Below are 19,914 nucleotides of genomic sequence, written 5' to 3' on the forward strand. Positions count from 1 at the left end.
ATAAAAATAGTGGCATTAAAATTCTTTTTACTTTTAGTTGTATGTTTGGAACTTTATGGTAAAAAAGGTGGAAGCTCAGAGTCAAGGAATTTTTGATCTGTGTGTAATTACATATTGGACATAGTAGTAAAGTGTGAGTAAGCTCAGTGTGGCATTGTCACCAGTGTAACTTGTGAAAAAAATCATGCTTTTTGTAAAGTACCAATAAATTAGTGTCTTTGAAAGCTGTTCTTAGACGTTCCCAAAGAATCCACGCGAGATTGTGTGTATTTAGATATTTATTTAAACATCATTGCTTTTCCGTGTATGATGGATGTTGTTTCGAGTCACCGTCTCAAGGAGCTCAGCGAAGGCTCTCTCAGTTACTAATAAGCCCTCGCACAAGTGTAAGGGGCTGCTGTAGCAGGGCAAGGGCAGTGCTCGAGGTCGCCTCGGGCCGCTTATGAGCGGACCACGACCAACGAGGGGCCATTAATTCTCTCTCCCACCCCCCGGGAGGCTCTGCGCACCCTTCCCGCGGCGGGGTCCGGCCCCGGGGCGCAGTCACAGCCCGCGGAGCTGCCGCCAGGCTCGGGGCGAGCTGCGGCCGGAGGAACAGGTTTCCTCTGCGCGCCGCCGGGGCGTTGCGTCAACGCCGGGAGGAGGATCTTCGAGGTAAATGAACTTTTTAAACGGGGAAAGGAGAAGGGAGAGGAAGAAGGACGGGGCGGGTGGAGCGGAGCACCCGCCCGAGCGCTTCCTCTGAACGCTCGCTCGGAAGCGGGCTTCGGCCGCTGCCAGAGGATGCCCTTCTCCGCCGCGGCGTTCCGCGGGCGGCCTGGCAAAGCGGCGGCACGGCGCGGCTGAGCCCCGGCTCCGCGGTGAGAGCGCGGCGGGGGAGGGGGCGGCGGCGCCCCGCTGCTGCGGCTCCGGAGGCCGAACCGGGCGGGGAGCCGGGGCGGAGGGGCTCGCGCCGCGTGGGGAGCGGCCGGGGCTGAAAGTTGTGCGGGAGCGTTCGGAGAAAAAGGGCCGGGAAGGCAGACGGATGCGGCTGTGCCTTCGGAAGCTCCCCGCCTTGCTCCCCGCGGCGCCGCCGCCCTTCAGCCCCGGCCCGCTGCGGCGCGGAGCGGAGGGCGCTCGGTGCAGACATCGGCAGCTCAGCACGCGGCGGGCGGTGGTCGGGAGAAGAGTTGGCACATAAGTGATGCTGTAGCACTTCGCTTCTCGTTTCATAAATCATCGCATGCATCCGGGGAATGCGTGCGGCTGAACGTCTGTATGTGTTAATGGATGTATATACAGAGCAGGGTTTGTTTCTATATCTAGCTGCAAGAAATCTGTTTGCTTGATAGAATGTTTGTGTCAGTGACTGTTCTTGCCTACCTTTTCTGTCTTAATGCTCTTGCATTCGTTCCCTTCTGGTAAGTCGGTGGTTATTGTTGTACATAGCACAAGTTAATATAATTATCTTTAGAATCAGAGTGTCTTTATGGTTTATAAAGACGTGAGGTAATAAGTGTAATAGGGGAGTAATTCTTAGTCTCTTAGAAGTTGTTGTTGGGCTGTTATCTGCACGTAGTGAAGAAAAACATGTTTGTTAGTGTGGGTTTGGAGGATCCAATTAGCAGTGAAACCTACCTGAAGGCTTATGAATGTTGTGACTTACAGGAAACCTATAGCAAAATATGCAGGCGGTGAATAGGAAGGATGGTACAGAGATGCACAGAGTATATTATGTATTTTAAAACATTTTCTAAAATGAAGTCCTAAGAAAAACTATAACTGAACACTGAATTCAGTGTTAGTTAAAAGGAAGTTGCATAATAAGGAAGAGATTCCACAATGAATGTAGGCTTTCCTTTGATAAATATTTAGCTTTGGTATGGAATTTACCAGCATAAGGAAGGCAGTTCAGGAGAATTCATCCGCATGGTAATCCAGTGCCCTGATAAGTCTGGGAGCTCTCTTCCTGATTTCTGAATAAACGTTGGTTGCTTGTGAAGGAAAATAATTGAGCCACGGTTTAGATAGGTAAATCAGCACAGCTATCGTCACTGAGAGCCTCACTTAGCTGTGCTTAAGCTTCTGACTGGCTGTGGGGAAAAAAAGAAAGAAACAAGTAAGAGCCAAAGCAGAAGAAGATACAGCGTGCTGTTAGATTATAGCATGAATGATAACTTCAGCCTTCTCCTGAGAACCTGGTTGGATTATCAACAGAAATCTTTCCAGTTCACAAATCAAGCTGTTTTTGTCTCTTACAAACAAAATATGATGGTTTCAAATGATGGCTGACAGCTTCAGTGAAAATGGAATGTCATAACCAAACCCGATACGTATAGGAGCAAGTCGAGAGTTAAGAGAACGGCAGAGCGGCTGAATCCATTTAACTGGCAAAGTGGTTTTAATTGGGTTGGTTGCTAGGGAATGGATCCACCACCATGTATTTCAATGACTTTAAGCAGTGGACAAATGGCACACCTAAGTGTGCTTGAATAATGCACCTGGTATTGGCTCCAGCTGGATGTGGAGCAGGTGTGTGTCGCTTGTTGCTAACCTGCTTTCCCTTACTGTGCAGTTCCACTTCGTGGCTTTCATGCTGTTACCCTGTTCTATTGTGGCTGCCTTACCAATTCTGTATTTCGTGTTTTGCAGTGTACGTAAAAAAAAAAAAGATAAGTTAGTGTAAGCAAAACTAGAAACAGCTTTGTAGAAAGTCTTAAAGTGGGATTAACTTACATTTGATTCATGAATTGATTTCGTATCCTTGTGCTTTTTCTGTTACAGGAGCACTCTGATTATATTGACACAATGTAATTTGTTTGACTTCAGTGAAGTTGCACTAGGTTTGTGCACAGGACAGTTGTGTGGCTGGTATTAGCAAGGCTTGGAGCTGCACTGTGTGCCGTCTGCTGTCAGCTACTGGGTTGACACGTGGTGATGTTACATCTGTGCCAAGCAATACTAATCAATAGCTTGATAAAAAACACCATCTGGGGATAGAACTGACATCAGTCATCCTCGTGCATCCTGCCTGCGCTGCAGTGGAACTGACGATAATTACTGAGGGCAGTATTAAAAAGTTGTCCTTCCTTGGTGTAAATGTTGGGAGTGGAACTTGTCTCCGATCTTTTATAAATAGAATAAATGCACTAAAATCTTCAACTTTTATAATGTGACTTAGCGTAGTGTTCTGCGCTGCCACACAGGAGAACTGAGTTTGGCACTATTCTTATTCTCCATGCTAGCGGGAGTTAAGAACAAAAAAAGGCAGCTGTATCTAATTCAGGCTATGAAGGGAGTTGGGGACTTGTTAAACTTGACCGTAAACCATAGAAAATAAGAGGACGAGACTTTCTCTACTGCAGCCTGCTCAGAAGTTGTAGGCTTGATAAAGCTGAGCTAGGTGACCCAGCTGCAGAGTGTTTGATGCATTTCTGATAGCACTTCCCTAAATATAAAACAGTCGTCAAGTTTGCACATGTAATCTGTGAGAAAATAAGAGGCGTACCTAATTCTCATGAGAGCCACTAGAGATCAAGCATCTTTAATATTGGAGGATGGCCTGCAGAGACACATAAAGCAGTGGACCATCTGTGCCACTCAATGCAAAATGCATCATTGGAGTGGGTGCTATATTAAAAGTGAAGGCAGACTGGGGCATTGCCTGCAGACTCTCTGTACTACTGATGAGTCACAGTTCAGCTTGTTGATAGAAATGGGGGAAGAATATTAATGCACTTTAAGTCATATTTCCCTCCCTGAAGTTCCTTGAAGGCAAAGGGTTAAAAATACCCATCTATATTTGTCCACTGGCAGTCCATGCAAGAGGCTCTTCTATTACTATTCTCAGAACTATTTAAAGCTGGCTTTTAGGTTTTACAGCAAATATGCTGTTAGTAGTGGCACATCTTTCTTTTATGAATACACATTTTAAGAAATAGGTTATTTTCTAAAATTGCTTTAATTTTCTTACCTAGTTACTGGTGTGAGTTTTGCACATAATTACATGCTTTGAGCTGGTTCCTGGCAGCACTTACCTTGATAATAACAGGAACATAACTCATCAAAATAGTTGACAATTTTCTGTTGAGGAGGGGGATAGAAAGAGATAACAGGTTTTGGAAGGAAATGCCTCTTGTACTTTACATGAAGTTCTCTCCTCCATCCGCAGCGTCCTCTCAGATAGAACTAATTCTTTTAACCATAAATGTACATGTTTGGTAAAGTAGCTGTGGAACAGCAGTTTAAGTACATCCCTGAATGCGTTAAGTATTTCACAGATAGATAAGCAACACTCTGAGCTGGGGACAACTTCTATTTTTAAATGCAATGGAATGAGTGAGGGGCAATAAACTTTGAGGAAAAGACAGACTGAGGGGAAAGAGGCCATAAGGTTATTTCCATGCATTTGTTCAAAAGAAGTGAGAAGAACACAAAGAAGGTGATCATATGCACAGCGCTCTTCAGTGAATGTAGTTAAGATACAGCAAAAAGGGACGGCCTTCCAAATGCTGCAAGAAATGACAGCAAATGCTGTTATTCAGGGAAGTGACTGGCTAATGTAGAACAGAAGAAAAAGAAAACATTAAATTTTAGATTGTCAGAAAGATAGAAATAATGAAAGCATCTATATTACTCTTTTTTGTTTGCTTGTTTTTTGGTATAGAGTAATACATGTGGAACAATCTTTGAAGATCAGAAACCATTTCTCTACCTCTTCCCCCTAGAAAGCCAGTGTTGAGGAATATATATATGTATGTATGTCTGCTAAAATTATGAATTTTTTTTCCGTCCTGTTTTGAAACAGATCCAGGTTTGCTTCTCAGGCTGCTTTTGACTTCTCTGGACAGTAGCAACACACTGAATCGGACATGATTCTTCCCAGCTCTACTGCTGCAGATGGAATTCTGACTACAAGGAATGAAAATTGATAGGACTTATCGGTGCTCATTCTGCTATAGCCTGGCAAGTCTCTGATCAGCAGCAAAGGTACTAAAACTGTATCTGGAATTTAGGAAGCTGGACTTTTCTCTTTCCCTACCCACTGAAATAAGTGGTAAGATATGTAAAAGTAATCTTTATTTTTTATGAAGAAAGTTGATCTCACCTGCTAGTGAAACTCAATAGAGAGACTACAAAAAAAAAAAAAACCTATTAGCATACATTTTTGGAAAGCAGCCTTAGTAAATATTGCATCATACTGTAGTACATATCTGTTGACTTATATGAAAATTAAATACGTATTTCTTAAATAAGCATAGAATTTGAGTATAATTTTTCAGACCAGTGGTTTTGCTATTTCGTGAGAACTTTCTTAATAAAAATTTATCTCAACAGACACTGAGAGAGATGAAGTAATAATGTAGCTATGAAATAATCTGCTTGGGGAAAAATTGTTCTCCCAAGTGGCTATAGGAACAGAATAGCTGATGTATTTATTCGGGTGAAATATACTTGGCTAGGTTCTTTCTACTCAGGCATTTCTGGTCTTTACAAAAAGCAGAGAGCCTCCCTTGTGTCATTATTAATTGATTTTATTATTTTTTTTTCACTGCATTGCAAGAGATCATTGGCAACAGTCCAGGAAGTAGTGAGCAGCAAGTAGGGAACCCATCAGAAACTGACTCATTGATCACTAAGTCTGATGAAATAATTGGTACTTGATATTTCTCTACAGTTTCATATATTTTGACTTCTGAAAGCAGGAGAAAATGCCTTTATAGCAGAAGAAGACTGAGTGTAACTGTGATTTCAAAAATGCTTCAGCACGCTCATTTATTTTTAGGCATCTCCTTGGAGGAATGGCCAGTGTCTTTTCTGGCTCACTGGAAGGAGCAGTATCAGTTTTGCTCTGTTTTACAAACAAGGTGAACTGGGGAACTGTATTTATGGTGAAGTAAAGTCTAAGGCAGTGCAAAACATTTCAGTGGATTCACAGTCATTTGCAGTAGTAGTCTTCAATACTCAATAATACTTGAAAATCTTGGAAACCAACAGAAGTGTCAAAAGGAAATCACACCATTGACAAAGCTAGAGACTTCAGACAGTATCCTACAACAGTTTCAGGGTCTGAACAGTTCTGTACTCTAATGAAATCTGTAAGTCAAAGCAGCGAAATAGAAATCTTCTAATTTGATGATCCTTTGTGAGTTTGTAAATGTGTGGTAAACTCAGTAAGTTTTAATACTGCTTAAAAATATACATAGATGTGTTTTCAACATTTGCATTTTTGATGCAATAAGCAAAAATGTCATCTCAGTACATCCCAGAACCTTAAATAAGGAGGTTACTTTTTATGTATCAAAGCAAGAGTAAGAGTTTGATGCACTACTGAGCCCTTGAAATTGCTGCTGAATTTGAGCATAGAGTGAAAAACTTAATTGCATATGTAAGTAACAGCTTATGAACTGTGACTTTTTCAAGTTTCTGCTTCCAGTTGATACTAAAAAAAGTACTTCATACTTTTTTTTTTTTTTTGGTATATCTAGAATTATCTAACTCTTGCTTCTCACTTCTTTGGAGATAACTTTGTTGTTGTTCCTTTGAGCTGGGGGTGGTGAGGGAGAAGTATAAATAAATACATGTTTCTCTGTCTTTTATAGGATACCTGCAAACAAAAACGAAGTGGAAGCCATTAACATACGTTGTTCAGAGAGAACACTAAATCAACACAATATGGCACAGCATAGTGTTGTCCTTGGATTATTCATGATGATGGTTTTATCACTGTTGGATGGAAGTTCAGCTTTCCTGTTAAATCAGCGTCTGAAAGGAAGATTTCAAAGAGACCGTAGAAACATCCGCCCAAACATCATCCTTGTTCTTACTGATGATCAGGATGTAGAACTTGGTAAGAAACCAACATAACATAAAGAGAATTTTAGGTAATGAGTATAGTGCTGCTTTTCCTTGAAGCTAGATGCTTGTTTTCAAAAAAATTATAAAATATTGTCTGTGTGTAAGATACGGTAGAAGGAACAAGATAGCAAAAGTTGAAACTTGAAACTTAGCTTTATGTAGGTTTCCAGTTGCATGCAGTTGAAGGTAATCTCTACTTAGAATGTCAAACTTCCTGTTTCTGTGGAAATATGAGATTCCTGTCTGTCTGTCTTCATCTACATGTCTAAACTGTGCTTCTGGCAAATGCAAGTATAGCCTGGGAAGCTACATGCCTAAGCAGTAGGTTTCAATTCATAACTGATTATTGCAGCATGCAATTACCCAAATTTTTTGTGTAATTACAGGCATTCGTTACGTATACAATTTTAATTTTAATTACTTAAATCTTACCTAACATATTCATACTATTCTCAGTATTGTCCGTTTAGATGTGTAGTTAATTACTGACCAAAATTGCTTAGTGTGAAAAGGTTCTGCAGTGCTATTTATGCTATTTTCTATGTAGCTATTTAATGCTATGTTAATTGTTGAAGAAAGGAGATTGAACATGCTTTGCCTAATGATTTGGAACAATGAATTAACTGTCAGAATTTGGGTTTTCTTGTATTACCTGAGCTAGCTTATATGTACAAAACGTTGTCTGCACTTAGGAGAAGTGATTAACACAATCCAGTTTACATTTGTAATTTCACATTAAAGATACACTTTTATGTGGTTATGAAGCCCGAATCATCTGGAAGATGAGAGCTGCTATATGTGTGGTCTGGTGGGGTTTTTTGACAAGCTGCTGTGCCAGCTTTCTAGTATCAAGCCTCAAAGAAGAAATGGAACACAAATAGTAAAGTTAATTAACTTGTATTACTTCTATACTTCTCTAGTTGAGAGGTTAATCACATCAACATGGCAATGTTCTGATAGATGCTTCCTTTTTATCAGTATTACTGCATGTCTGTAATATTGTGGTTGGTTCTGGTGGTTGCTTTTTGTTTTGTTTTGCTTTTTTGATGTTGTCACTTTTTTTAAGTGGTTATTTGGATCATAAAAAGCAGTTTTAATAATGCATACCTAAAAGAACCTACGTATTTTATCTTGCAGGCTCAGAAGGTGGTCCTAAAAAATTTATCATCTTCTATTTTATGCTAGCCTGCTTGTTTCTGATGCAATTGTCTAAGTCCTTTGGGCAGTATATTTCTCTTCTCCGATTACCTGATGCTTTCCAATTTCAAGCATAATGGGCACGTGTCCACACAAATCAGCATCTAACTAAGGAAAATCCATCCAGTGAAGCTGAGATTAGGTATTTGTCATTTGTGACTAGTGGCTTTGTGAGACCCAGTATTTCTTTGAATTAATTTCTGTTTTGGTCTGTTGTCTACTGAGCTATCCAAATTAATCAAAATTGGTATTTGTGAGGATTGTGGTTAATGCATTTAAGAAACATTTAAGAAACAAGATGTGAACTACAAATAAAAAAAAATAAGGAAAACTTGTGAGCTGTGACAGCATAGCAGAGAAGGTTGTGCATAACAAAGATTTCAATTACTTGGAGTATTCTCCAACTGGTGGATGTTGTAGCTTTCATTTTTCTATTGTGGTTACATTTGAGTCAGAAAGGAGCACAGTGCATCTCAAGTGCTCCTAACAGCCTCTCTAAATTAAATAAATTTAAGGTAGTTTTAACATTAGCAGGCAGGGTTTGCCAGGAGATGTTGTCTTTTCAAGAAAGGAGTTCAACTTTTTTTTATTACTGCTGCTGCTAATCAAGAGTTTATTTAAGAAGCCAAAACCCAGTCTTCTATTGAAAAAAGGATCAGACTGGTGAAGCACTGATGAAAAGAGTGTAGAATCTCCACGTTGAAGGACAAGTGTAAATTGTAATGGGTACAGATGCAAGAAGGTGAATGAGCACCAAGATCCACTGAAACATACATGCTCAGTTGACTATCATTTTAATCAAGAGAATTGTACTGAAAAGGTGAATAGAAAGAAGAGGAATATACTGATGAGGAGAAATAATTAATTGGAACCAAATTCTTTTTCCCCCATTAAGAGCCGTGTAAGTCCATGTTATTCCCCTGTCTCTCTACTGTAATCAGGTTGCCCACTGTGTTGTTGTGGTTTAATAAACCAACTTATTATCTCATAGCTAGAAGAGGATCTAATTATTTAGAAAATATTTCAGCCACATTACAGAAATCTGAGCCAGAGGTGATACATATGTTCCTACTTGTTCCAATGTGTGAAAAAAATAAAAGTATCATGGAGATAATGTTTCTTAGTTATCATATGTGGAGATAAGTGTCTTAGAGCTGTGTTAAAATTAAAGATAAAGAAAAGGAAGTGAAGATGTGTGTGAAAAGGATGTCTAATGAGAATCGAATGGAAGGCTTTAGAGAAGTGTACGTTCTGGGATTGTGAACTTATTTGCATATAGATGCTGCTTTTCAAATTGCCCTACAGAATTTACTGAGTCACTTGAGACTTGAAAGCTCTTAAACAAGTGAAATTTGCTAAAACTCGTGTAAATTATGACCTCTGACAGCAAAACATAGTTAATGAGAAAGTCAATGTTATTTCATGAACAACTGCTAAACTGATAAAGGATTTTGTTTAGCTAGCCCTGATTGCAGCCTTATTGAGTAGTTAATGAAAGATACTTGTATTTGTATATGTTGTTATATGCCAGTACAGGGTTATAATAACTCCCTTTCCAATATAACATTCATTTGAAGAACACAATAGGATTAAGCACTTTTCTATACTGGATATTTTTTCTTTGTAGCATTTGTAAATGTAATTGGGTCTCCTGTATTATAGTGTTGTTTTTTCCTAGCATACTAAAAAGTGAAGTTAAATTCATATGTAGTGGTATGAATAGGTACCTAGATACCTTTTAGTTCACGTGAGCTTAACCTCAGTGCCAAGATTCCATTAAAATGCATACATTTTTAGTGTGCATTCTCCATTAATAGTAGTCAAAATATTAGCCTAATCCTTAAAGTGAGCTGCGAAGGGACACTAAATGTAAGGTTTTGGACACTACGCAAAATTCAAGTGTAATTTCAACCTAGATTTTTCTTTGATTTAAGTGAGAAGCTTGAATGCATCCAATTGATTTAATTGGCTATTTTTACAGTCTTGTAGATCTTTTGTTTTTGAAAGATAGTATAGAAATTCCACATTTAACTACCAAATCATTTTTATGTATAATCAGTGCTTTTTGACAGGTCACAGACATTTTCTGTATAATATATTGACACTTTAAAGCATGATTTCTCTCGGTACATCAGCTAATGAAACCTCAAAAGGTGATTTGATGAGGTTCCAGCTGCTGATTAGCATGTAACTAATCTGCTATGGAAAGATCAACTTACACTTTTTTTCTGCAATTCTGTGTTTGTACTGGAGGCAAGCTGAAGAAAAAAAGCTTTGGTTGGCTGATTTCAGGCTGTTTAAAATATTTAAAGCTGGCCTATATAACACTGCACAGAAGAGTATGCTGGAGTTTTACCTTCGACTGATCTGTCACTCTGTATTAGTTGTCAAGCTAGGGAAGCAGATTAGATCATAAGTTTTTGTATTAGAGACTGTTGATATATAGGACCTTGTAATTACAGCAGTTTTATTAAAGACAGTTAGTGTCCCCAAGGGGAGTCATAACATGTGCTGTTATTTATGCACAGATGTCTCTGTCATTTAAAGGAGTTGTTAAATTGTATTTTAATATTGGAATGGCAATACTTGTTCTTGGGCTAGTTCATAAGATGGCACAGAGGAAACGTCCACAGTTTTCAGAGACATATGATGTATAACTGACTGTTAACTGTGTTAATGCCTTCAAAGAACTGGAGAGTTCTCCCAAAATGTGTACTTTCTTTTCCCACAGTTATAGAAAGAAAAAAACAAAAAAACAAAAACCCACTTATTTTGTTTAGAACTTTTATTTCAAAATGTGAAGTTCAACAAGCTCTGAAGGGAGAGTCAATAACTCACCTTGGTTCTTGTGCCAAAGCGATGTGACAAGGATGTACTCTGATTAAAAAATGCACAGATTTCTTTCTTTCTTTTTTATATTAATTCCAACAAAATGATCTCAAGAAAACTAGTGCCATGGCAATTTTAAGATGAAATGGCATACATTAGCAGTTAACCTCCATTCATGGTTGCATAGTCAGATTTCATATATGGCTTATATATGGCATATACGGCAACCATTTCCCCTTTAGGTTTTTACTCCTAGTTATATCAGTGTTCTCTGTGTCAAATTGACTTACTGTTGCAATTTCATAATGAAATCCCTTCTTAAAGAGCTTAGAAGAAACCTAAACCCATTATTGACATACAGTTTGTGCCAGATGGTTGCAGGATACATTGATTAAAGCTGAACTATGAATCCAACTCAACCTTGGGTAAGTTAGCACCAACTCTACTGCAACATAAACCCATACCTTCATCTCTGTGCTCTCTGTTGGCTTTCTTTGCTTGTAATTAGAAGGGAGTATTAGTGATGGAAAGGTTTACTCTCTTTTGCAAAGTTGTGCTGATGACAGGTATAAGTTCCTTGGGAAGTTGGAATTCTTCTTCAATCAAGCACTCTGATGTTTTAACCTGACATCAAACCTGATTATCAAACAGATAATGAAATCTAAAAGTCCTTTTTTTCTGATCTTTGATGATTTTATGCGTAAGAAGAACCTCTGATATGGATCCAAGCTTATTTAGGTTTATAGTTCTGGTAGAACTAATCTAAAGCCTTGTCTTAAACGGGTAACAGAACAGCCTTTTGCCAACAGTGTGTCTTTTAGTAACATCTGGCAAGAAGGCTTTGACTCTCATTACCCCAAATCATCCAAGTCCCTACCAGTTAAACTTGCTTGTTTGTGTTTGGTTGTGTGTCCCAGCTACTCATCTAAAATCTGATTCTGCAAAACTAAGCCTTAGAGAATCTGTAGAATTTTAGCTAACACCTTTATCAAAATGGGTCAAGTGGGTAGACAGAACTATGTGAGTTGATTATGGAAATTCTGAAGAGGGCTTTGTTCCATTGCTACCTCTTCTGGAAATCAATTCCTGCTAATATTTAATTTGAGAGAAGAGTGCGTTTTATGCAGTAGAAAACTCTAGAAGACCGGCTTGAACATTGGGTTTGGAGCCATCCCTTCCAGTGTGAACAGTTCTGCGATTACAACCCTCAGCTAGAAGTGTTCTTCTGCAGAAACAGAAAGTTGGCACAAAAGGTAGTGCATCAGGTATCTTCAGAAACCAAGGATTAAATAATACAAACTACGGTCAGACTTGCTGCACAAAGTTAATTTCACCCTCAGGTTGTATTATCTCAGTCTAATTCACGTTGAGTCTTGCCTTCAGCTACTGGAACAGTACTAGTGGCTCCAGAGAGGCTGTGCAAGCACTCTAGGTTACAGTTGGAAATCTTGAGCTTAGAGAGAAATTAAAAAATGTTTATGATCTATGTCAACAGGTTTGAATTCAATCTTAAGTTAGGACTTGAGTATTTCACCCTTCTCAAAACCATGGGAGAACTTCCTAAATGGGGGGGAAGTGGACTGTCTTAGAATTTGGGTTCCCTCTGAAATCACAGAGCTGTTACTACATGTGGTTGATTCTGATGGAAACCATGAGCTCTTATCTCATGTGACTGAAACAAGAAAATATTTCTGAGATAATTTTCTTTTTTCAGGTTCTATGCAAGTGATGAATAAAACAAGACGGATCATGGAGCATGGAGGTGCTCATTTCATCAATGCCTTTGTGACAACACCAATGTGCTGCCCATCTCGCTCCTCCATTCTTACAGGGAAATACGTCCACAACCACAACACCTACACTAACAACGAGAACTGTTCTTCTCCATCCTGGCAGGCTCAGCATGAAATACGTACTTTTGCTGTGTACCTCAACAACACAGGATATAGGACAGGTAAGATCAAGACTGACTCTACTTAAAAGTTCCCTTAGCCTTCTTAGTACAGAAGCTAACATATGTTTTAGTTTATTTTCATAATGGACTGCAACAGTGCAAAGTGCCATAGCTTCTATTGCGCATGTAGGTTATAGTTTTACCTTCCTTGTTCTTTTACTTGAAAAACTGTAAACAAAAAGAAAAGTGGAGAAGAAAAAAAACAACACAGAAAGAAGCCACTGCCATCAACCTTTACAAAGGAGTAAATATGCATGGTATAGGAACAGAATGTCTTGTTGCAGGACTAAACCCTAGGCACAGCAAATGCAAAATATGCCCTGCTAAATACAAGAGAAATGCCATGGAAATAATTTAATGATTTGAATTTTGCATGGAACAGTTATATTAATCAAACTAAGAATGCAAGAGAAGGGTATTTCCCTTATGTGCTTTGAGGCAGAGCACTCAGCTGGATTGTTTTCTCTAGGCAGTCCGTTCTCAGAGCAGTGTTCAAGGTAAAATATCTGAGGAACAATCAGCAAAATCACGTGTACACTTGAGAAACAAATATGCTTCCTGTACACAGTGCTCCTTAGGAAGAAAGATCCTGTAGAAAGGATTTCAGAAAATATGGAGCGCTTGTTTCACACTTGTTTCCTTCCTGCATTCTCTGTACATGTGCTTTAGGTTCTTGCCAATTATAGGGTTTCTGTTGCATTTCCTGCTAAATAAATGCTTTCTGTCATGTCAGAAAATAGCCATGTTACTTGTAGTATATCTGTGCTAGTAGTACAGTTATTACTGGTAGTGCACATTCATGCTTTGAATTTATAATGCGTGAGGCTTGATCTTGATGGTGCTTCCAGAATATAAAATTTAAATATTAATTGAAACAAGATCCTTTTTTTGTTGTTTTTAACCATTCACGTGTTTTGTGCATGCCACTACTGTAAAGGGTTGGTGTTAAAACAAATAGGTAATTTCCCTGTTTTGTTTTTTAAAATAAAGACTTGAATTAATGTGGAAAGACATAAATTAGGGGAAGTGCGCATACTTAGTTAATTGGTTGCTGTTTCCCTCCATTTATCATTCCTGGCACTAATTCTGGTGATTGTATGAACACCACACCAAGCGTTATTCTTCACAGATCGTTTGTTTTGTGTTGCTGATATTTGTTTGTTGTAATAATTTTTTTATATGTAGCAGCTCTATTTTGAGCACCTGCAAGGTCTACCAACTTCTACAGCTGTTGCAGATATCCTCGTGTTTAGGTGTTATATTTTTATATTGATGTTTACATTTAGATTCAAGATTTATGTTGAATCTCCATTATCTTTTCTTTCTTTTTCTGTGAAGTTAAATGCATTGGAATATGAGAAATAGTTTTACAATTACAAAGTGATCTTAAGGTGTAAATGAGATCTCCATTCACGTAGCTCAACATGATATATTATTACAAAAATTTGAATGGATACTACCATTCCTGAAGACTGGTGTTAATTTCTGGTCTCAGAATAAAAACTTGTGGTAACCAACATGAGGGATCAGTCAGCATCAAGGAAGTGTTTATTTTCACCTGTTATTTCCAAAGATCTCAGCAGATATACCTGTTTGAGAAACAGCAGAAAACTGTACTTTTGAAGTACAGTTTGCACAATTTTGAAAGTAATGTGCTAAGGAGAATATCTCTGGATGTTATGATCAACTTCTGTGACAGTGATATGGGGTGTCCTTGAACATGACTGCAGTAAGGGAAGATCAGGAAAGCACATGAGTTAATTTATAGATTTATTGAAATATTTAAAAGTGCGTGGTGTTGCTGGCATAACCTGCAAATACACACTTTAGCTTCCTACTGCTTTTATTTATTTGTTTATTTTCTTGAAGAGGGAAAAGCAGTCATGGTGAATATGATTTTTGCAGGTTTGTGTTTAATATGTAAGCTCACAGCTCTGAAATGAGAGAGCTGTCTTTTTGGTGGAGAGGTTGTTTTTCTGTTAATTCATAAGCCAAACCTCCCTGTGTTTTCCTTTTATGTTTTCCTTTTTATTTAAACTTGAAAGGAAAAACTGTACTCTCCTACTGCTTTTAAGCTTCTCTTAGTGTTGTGTTGTTTTGATTATTTTTTTCCCCTTTTCTGTCACTCATTTCCCATCTCCTCGCTCTTCTCTCTGTAATGCTGATCTCCGTGTTTTATTCTGTTGCAAAAGACAATTCTGGTCATCCTGCATTGTAGTATTTTTCCTGTGGCGTTTGTGGTTTGGATTCTTATAGACTTTTGATGCTGTGGGCACCTTTGGGAAACGTGCTGATGGTTTGCAGGCAGGAGGGATCAGTGTGGTGCGTGATTGTCCTCCACAAGTTTCAAATAAGATGTGTGAGAGGAGATTGAAAAGGTGGGACTTTCCTTTAAGTGTTTCTTAGCTTCAGCCTTGGTTGCCACCTTTGTGTTATTCAACTTTAATACTTTAAAAAGTTTTACTAACCAATGATTTAGCAGCATAGAGGTGAAGGTAAGATACTGAGCTCAAGGGAATTTCTGTCTCCACATGTAAGTCAGGATTTTGGCCCTCGTGTAAGATACACTGTTGCTTTATGTGAATCAATTAAATATTGTGACAGTGCAATGACTGGCTTGTCCTCCTGTGTTGGAAGCCTTTAAGGCAGTAGATGTTAAAGGTGTGTTTTCCTGTGCGTTACCCTGTCTCTCAGTGTAAAAATTACCAATGTCACAAACAGCAACTAAAAGGTCATGTTCTTATTATATAGCCAGTACATGCAGACACCAGATCTCTAATCTCAATAAACAGTCACTCTGGAACATTGTCCCGTTACATATTGTGGGGAATTGGGCAAGAAAGGCATTTTGTTGAAACAAGCCGAGTCAATTAGTGAATTAATCTTTAGAAAAGACCCTGTAAGCAACATCTGAATTATCAGAAACTTAAACTAGTGGTCACTGGTACTTTAACTTAGAGCAACAGATGATTGTAATGGAAAAGAAAGAGATCCTGTGACAAATGTTTCTGAATGTCAGAGTATTTCTCTGCCAGAAGTTCCTGTGTAAACATTCACAGCAAAGAAAACATCCTGTTTTTGTCAATATACACATCTTTGTACGAGGCATCTTTCAAAATGCACAATACTTTGTTGCTTGCTTGATTCTAACAAGAAATAGCCTTATCAGAATACACGTTTAAACTTCCCCTTAAACATTAATTAATATAAAAGCTTCTCTTTTCTGTCCGTCTGTCTGTCTGAATGATTAGGTCTTAAAGCTGTTGACTGATTCCAGAATACTTTGTCAGTCTTACTGCAGTCAGGAAATTAAAATACATGTTTTTCTTATTAAACTCAATAAAATTAGGGATGATGGGCCAAATTCAGCCTTGCTTTTGCTTCGCTGATTCATGCAATTGCTTCAGTGATTTTTCTGCAAGAATTCTATTCATCTATGTTAGGGCTTAGTGTGGCACATTATGCAGCAAATATAGTATGTATCTTGACTAACTTACCATCTTCATTCCTGTCGAGCAGCAGTACCCTGTAGTACAGCTAATTCTATTAAGTTGAATTAACCTATTAAAAAAGGAAAACAGTACTTGTTGTGTGGTAATATGTCAGTATCTCACTCTGATGGAAGGTTGTACTTGAGTTATGCAAAGAATTAATATATGTCATCCTGCAGCATTTATATATTCTGAACTTAGAGAGAAGTCATTGTTGGAGGTCCATCCCTGCCATTATAATAAATTTCTTGGGAATAAAAGTAATAATCATTCTTAGTGCTTTCACAGGGATTTACAGTAATTAACTAATGAATTCATTAAAATTCAGTGACGGTCTTCCATTTCCTCCTTCCTATATTAGGTGAAGATGACACAGTGGTTGACTGCATTCAAGTAATTATTTTTCCACTTCACTGTCTAAGCCTTTGGCATTTTTAACTGATTTTAACGTTAAATTGTAAGATAGAGGAGAAAGGCCATTGGTAAATGCTAAATGGTGAAAAGGAGGAATGAATGTGAAAAATATGCAACCAGGTTTTAATATCTTGATGCACATCCAGAAAAAAATACTCTTGTTTATCAGTTGGCTGCTGCAGAATTCACTCTACATAATAGTTGGATTACAGAGATGCTTAAAAACTTAACTGAAGTTGATCTTTGTGTATAATTTTTTGGTAGGGAACAGTTGGTAAACTAAGGAGTCAAATTGTAGACAGAATAATGGAGTATTTTCTGCAAGGCTCAATACATGTAAAGAGAAATATTAAGAAGAGTTATGTGCATATAAAGAAAACAGACTAACTGAGAATGATGTCCTGTATGCAGGGCAGCTACTGAAGATCTGAAGGCCATCTTTTATTATGATAATTAAGTGGCTTAGGAGTCAGACTTGATTTTTAGATGTGATTTGCACAATTAGGAACTGCATTGTTAAGTTATTCACCTCCAAGACATGTTGGTGATGTTTGAAAACTGGGTATCAAGTTTCTGAATTATTTTACTCAAAAGTAAATTCGTTTCCTGAGATCTTTTTCTCTCTGTATAGAAAAATTACCTTATCTAGGACTGTCAAATTGTATCTGTTACTTGGCTTGAGATCATTAGATTTGAAAATGACGTGAAAGAAAGCTTCAGCCTACTGGATATATCATGGTAGCAGTTATTGTAAAAGTAAACCAAGAACCTGTGCTGGAAAGGATGTAAGAAGTGTGCTGATGTTTAGCCTGAATACACGTCCGTGTTTCTACTTCTGGCAGACTTGGTCCATGGCAGTGAATAATTGAGATGGAATATCCTGCAAATATTTTGGAGAATGACCTTTTCACACAAAACATATTTCTGAATTTTCTGCTTTATGTATGTTAAAGACTTTTTTTTTCCTAGCACTGACTTCACATCTATTCTTCAGTCAGTTTTGAATCAAGGACGCATGTGTCTTTTCCCTGTGTTTCTAAGAATTGAGCTGTGTGCCTCACTAATTTCAGTTTAAACTTATTATAATGTACGATAACTTGGTGTGAATGCACTAAGTTGAGTTATGTTCCAATGATTATGCAGAGATTGTAGAAATGAAACTCATCTATATAGCTGCTGTTTTATCGCCTGTCTTCTGCATGTAGCTTTATGTTATTTAATGCACATTTTAACCATCCCAAATAGAGGAATATGTGCATTTCAGTGAGTAACTCACTGAGTAAAATCCACAAAATAGCCTGCAATCAAATAAAACCTTCCAGGAGTCTGAGATGAATGCATCCACAAGTACAGAAAGCCAGTGCCTGTGGCTCACTTCTTTCCAGTCATATTTTATTTCCCTCTTGCCCTCTTTCTTATTTATTCCTCTAATCTATCTGTTTTCAACATAAAATGTTGTAGATTGTGAGAAGCTCCTCTTTTCCCTACTGCATGTATTCTGCTGATAGGATGCCAATTTGAAGTGTATTGGCTTTGTTGTATTGATTCATCATTTCAAGCAAGAAGCAGCGGTCATCATGTCATAGCATTCAAAATAGCAAAAAAACTAAAGGAGATGTTTTCACATTTGAGAAAAAAGTTAAATCTTTGTTAATTTTGATTGTTAAAATGACTGCACTTTTAAGAAAAATCTGTTGGCTTTATCCTCTTCTGCTTTATCTTTTTGTGTTCTTTTGCTTTTGTAAAAGCCAGTTATTTTGTTTTCATTAAATTTAACTTAATAAACTTCTGCTTCCAGGTTCTGGAAGTAGAATTCCAATTTCTTTGAGTTGAAACATCTTCCTATCTTTCTGTATGCTTTAATAGCATGAGTACTACCCTGAGACCTGTGCCTCATTGTCCAAGCTATGAATAATAGCACTTCCATTCTTGTGTATTTGTTATGCACAGGGTGGGTATCTGTGTGTATGAGATGGGATGCATTTTAAGTGCTGTAAGAGGTGACTAGTCCTTTGGAAAAAAAAAAAATTGTTAGATTTCTTTTTTTTGTGTGTGAAACATAAAAAGTAGATGTACAGAAAGTATACTACTGTATAATCTAGATTTCTTCTGTTTTGGTGGATATCTTGTTGAAAGGAGTTCTGTGGTTATACTGAACCAGAGCTGGACTTTGAATTTGTAAGGCTTCATTATTTTTAACTGTGAACTCTTTTATTATTCTTCCAGTTATAATGCTAAGTGAAAGAAAACAGGCTTTGTTGAAATCTAGACAGTACTTCTTCTTTCACAGCATATCCCAGTAGCTCCCTGGAACCTTGCAATCAATTGACAATATGATGAGGAGGAAAAATCTAACAGTTAGGATTCTCTGTGATCGTAATATATGGAAGGAAGGTGTGATAGCTGATGGTGAGTCTTAAACAAAATGTCTCATTGTCTTCATGATTTTGGTATAGGGAAACATTTTGGAGATCTGAATGATCAGACTTAGCCACCAAGGAGCAAGCAGGCTGACTAGTGGTACTGCGCAGCACTCTGACCCATGTGGCCAGTGCTCTCTTCTCTTGCACTGCCCAGTACAGGAAATGATGCTGTTGCAACACACTGACTCATCTTGTACTGAATTGTTATAAAAGACTGATGAGTTGAAGATTGTTATTTCTAGAGTTTTTCCTTCAACTTTCAGAGTGTATGTGTGAGATAGCCGTTCAGAAAGGTATTTATGCTTTACAATTCTAGTTCTATTTGAACTTTATAAGCTGTGCCATAGCCTTTAGTGAGAGGCACCTTTTGCCAAGTGACTCCATTGGGAATTTGCTCACCTGAGAAAGTAGAGAGATTTGGCTCATTGTTAGCATTCTTCCATTTGATTCTTTGTTGACCATTTCAAAATATTTGGCTTAAGCCCTTTTGTTTTATTTGGCTTCATCTGATCCTCTTCTGCCAATTCCTCTGATTCACTGCATAGATCTTGGCACTGGTTCTCGGCCGTGACTGTGGAATGTGCAATGCAAATTCAGGAAGAGGGACAAAGGTATCATAACGATTATTCTGTGTTCACTTTGTCCTACTACCATGGTAGTTCCCCAGCACAGTAAGAAAACCTGTAGGATATTCTGATTGCAATGGTTACCAGTCACTGTACAATGTTGTTCTTACAACTCTTACATTTAATGAATGAGTTTTGGGTCA

The 19,914-nt window shown here is 38.0% G+C and overlaps 1 protein-coding gene across 3 annotated transcripts in view; it reads left to right on the plus strand.

Moving 5' to 3' along the window:
• The first annotated feature begins 698 nt into the window (after positions 1-698).
• The window catches only part of SULF2 (sulfatase 2), a 63,049-nt gene continuing 43,833 nt past the window's right edge, over positions 699-19,914 (plus strand). Inside the window, exons 1-5 of one of the 3 annotated variants that reach the window (XM_042883679.1) lie at positions 829-860; positions 2,764-2,822; positions 4,787-5,035; positions 6,582-6,829; positions 12,578-12,817. In XM_042883679.1, coding sequence (XP_042739613.1) covers positions 6,655-6,829; positions 12,578-12,817 — 415 coding nt within the window. In that variant the 5' untranslated portion in view covers positions 829-860; positions 2,764-2,822; positions 4,787-5,035; positions 6,582-6,654. Of the gene's footprint in view, positions 861-2,763; positions 2,823-4,786; positions 5,036-6,581; positions 6,830-12,577; positions 12,818-19,914 lie in introns of all 3 variants that reach the window. The other 2 variants (XM_042883677.1, XM_042883678.1) reach the window with 2 other exon arrangements.

This window comes from Lagopus leucura, unplaced genomic scaffold (assembly GCF_019238085.1).
Source record: "Lagopus leucura isolate 7727_CA_CO unplaced genomic scaffold, USGS_WTPT01 Super-Scaffold_100039, whole genome shotgun sequence".
Lineage (NCBI taxonomy): Eukaryota > Metazoa > Chordata > Aves > Galliformes > Phasianidae > Lagopus > Lagopus leucura.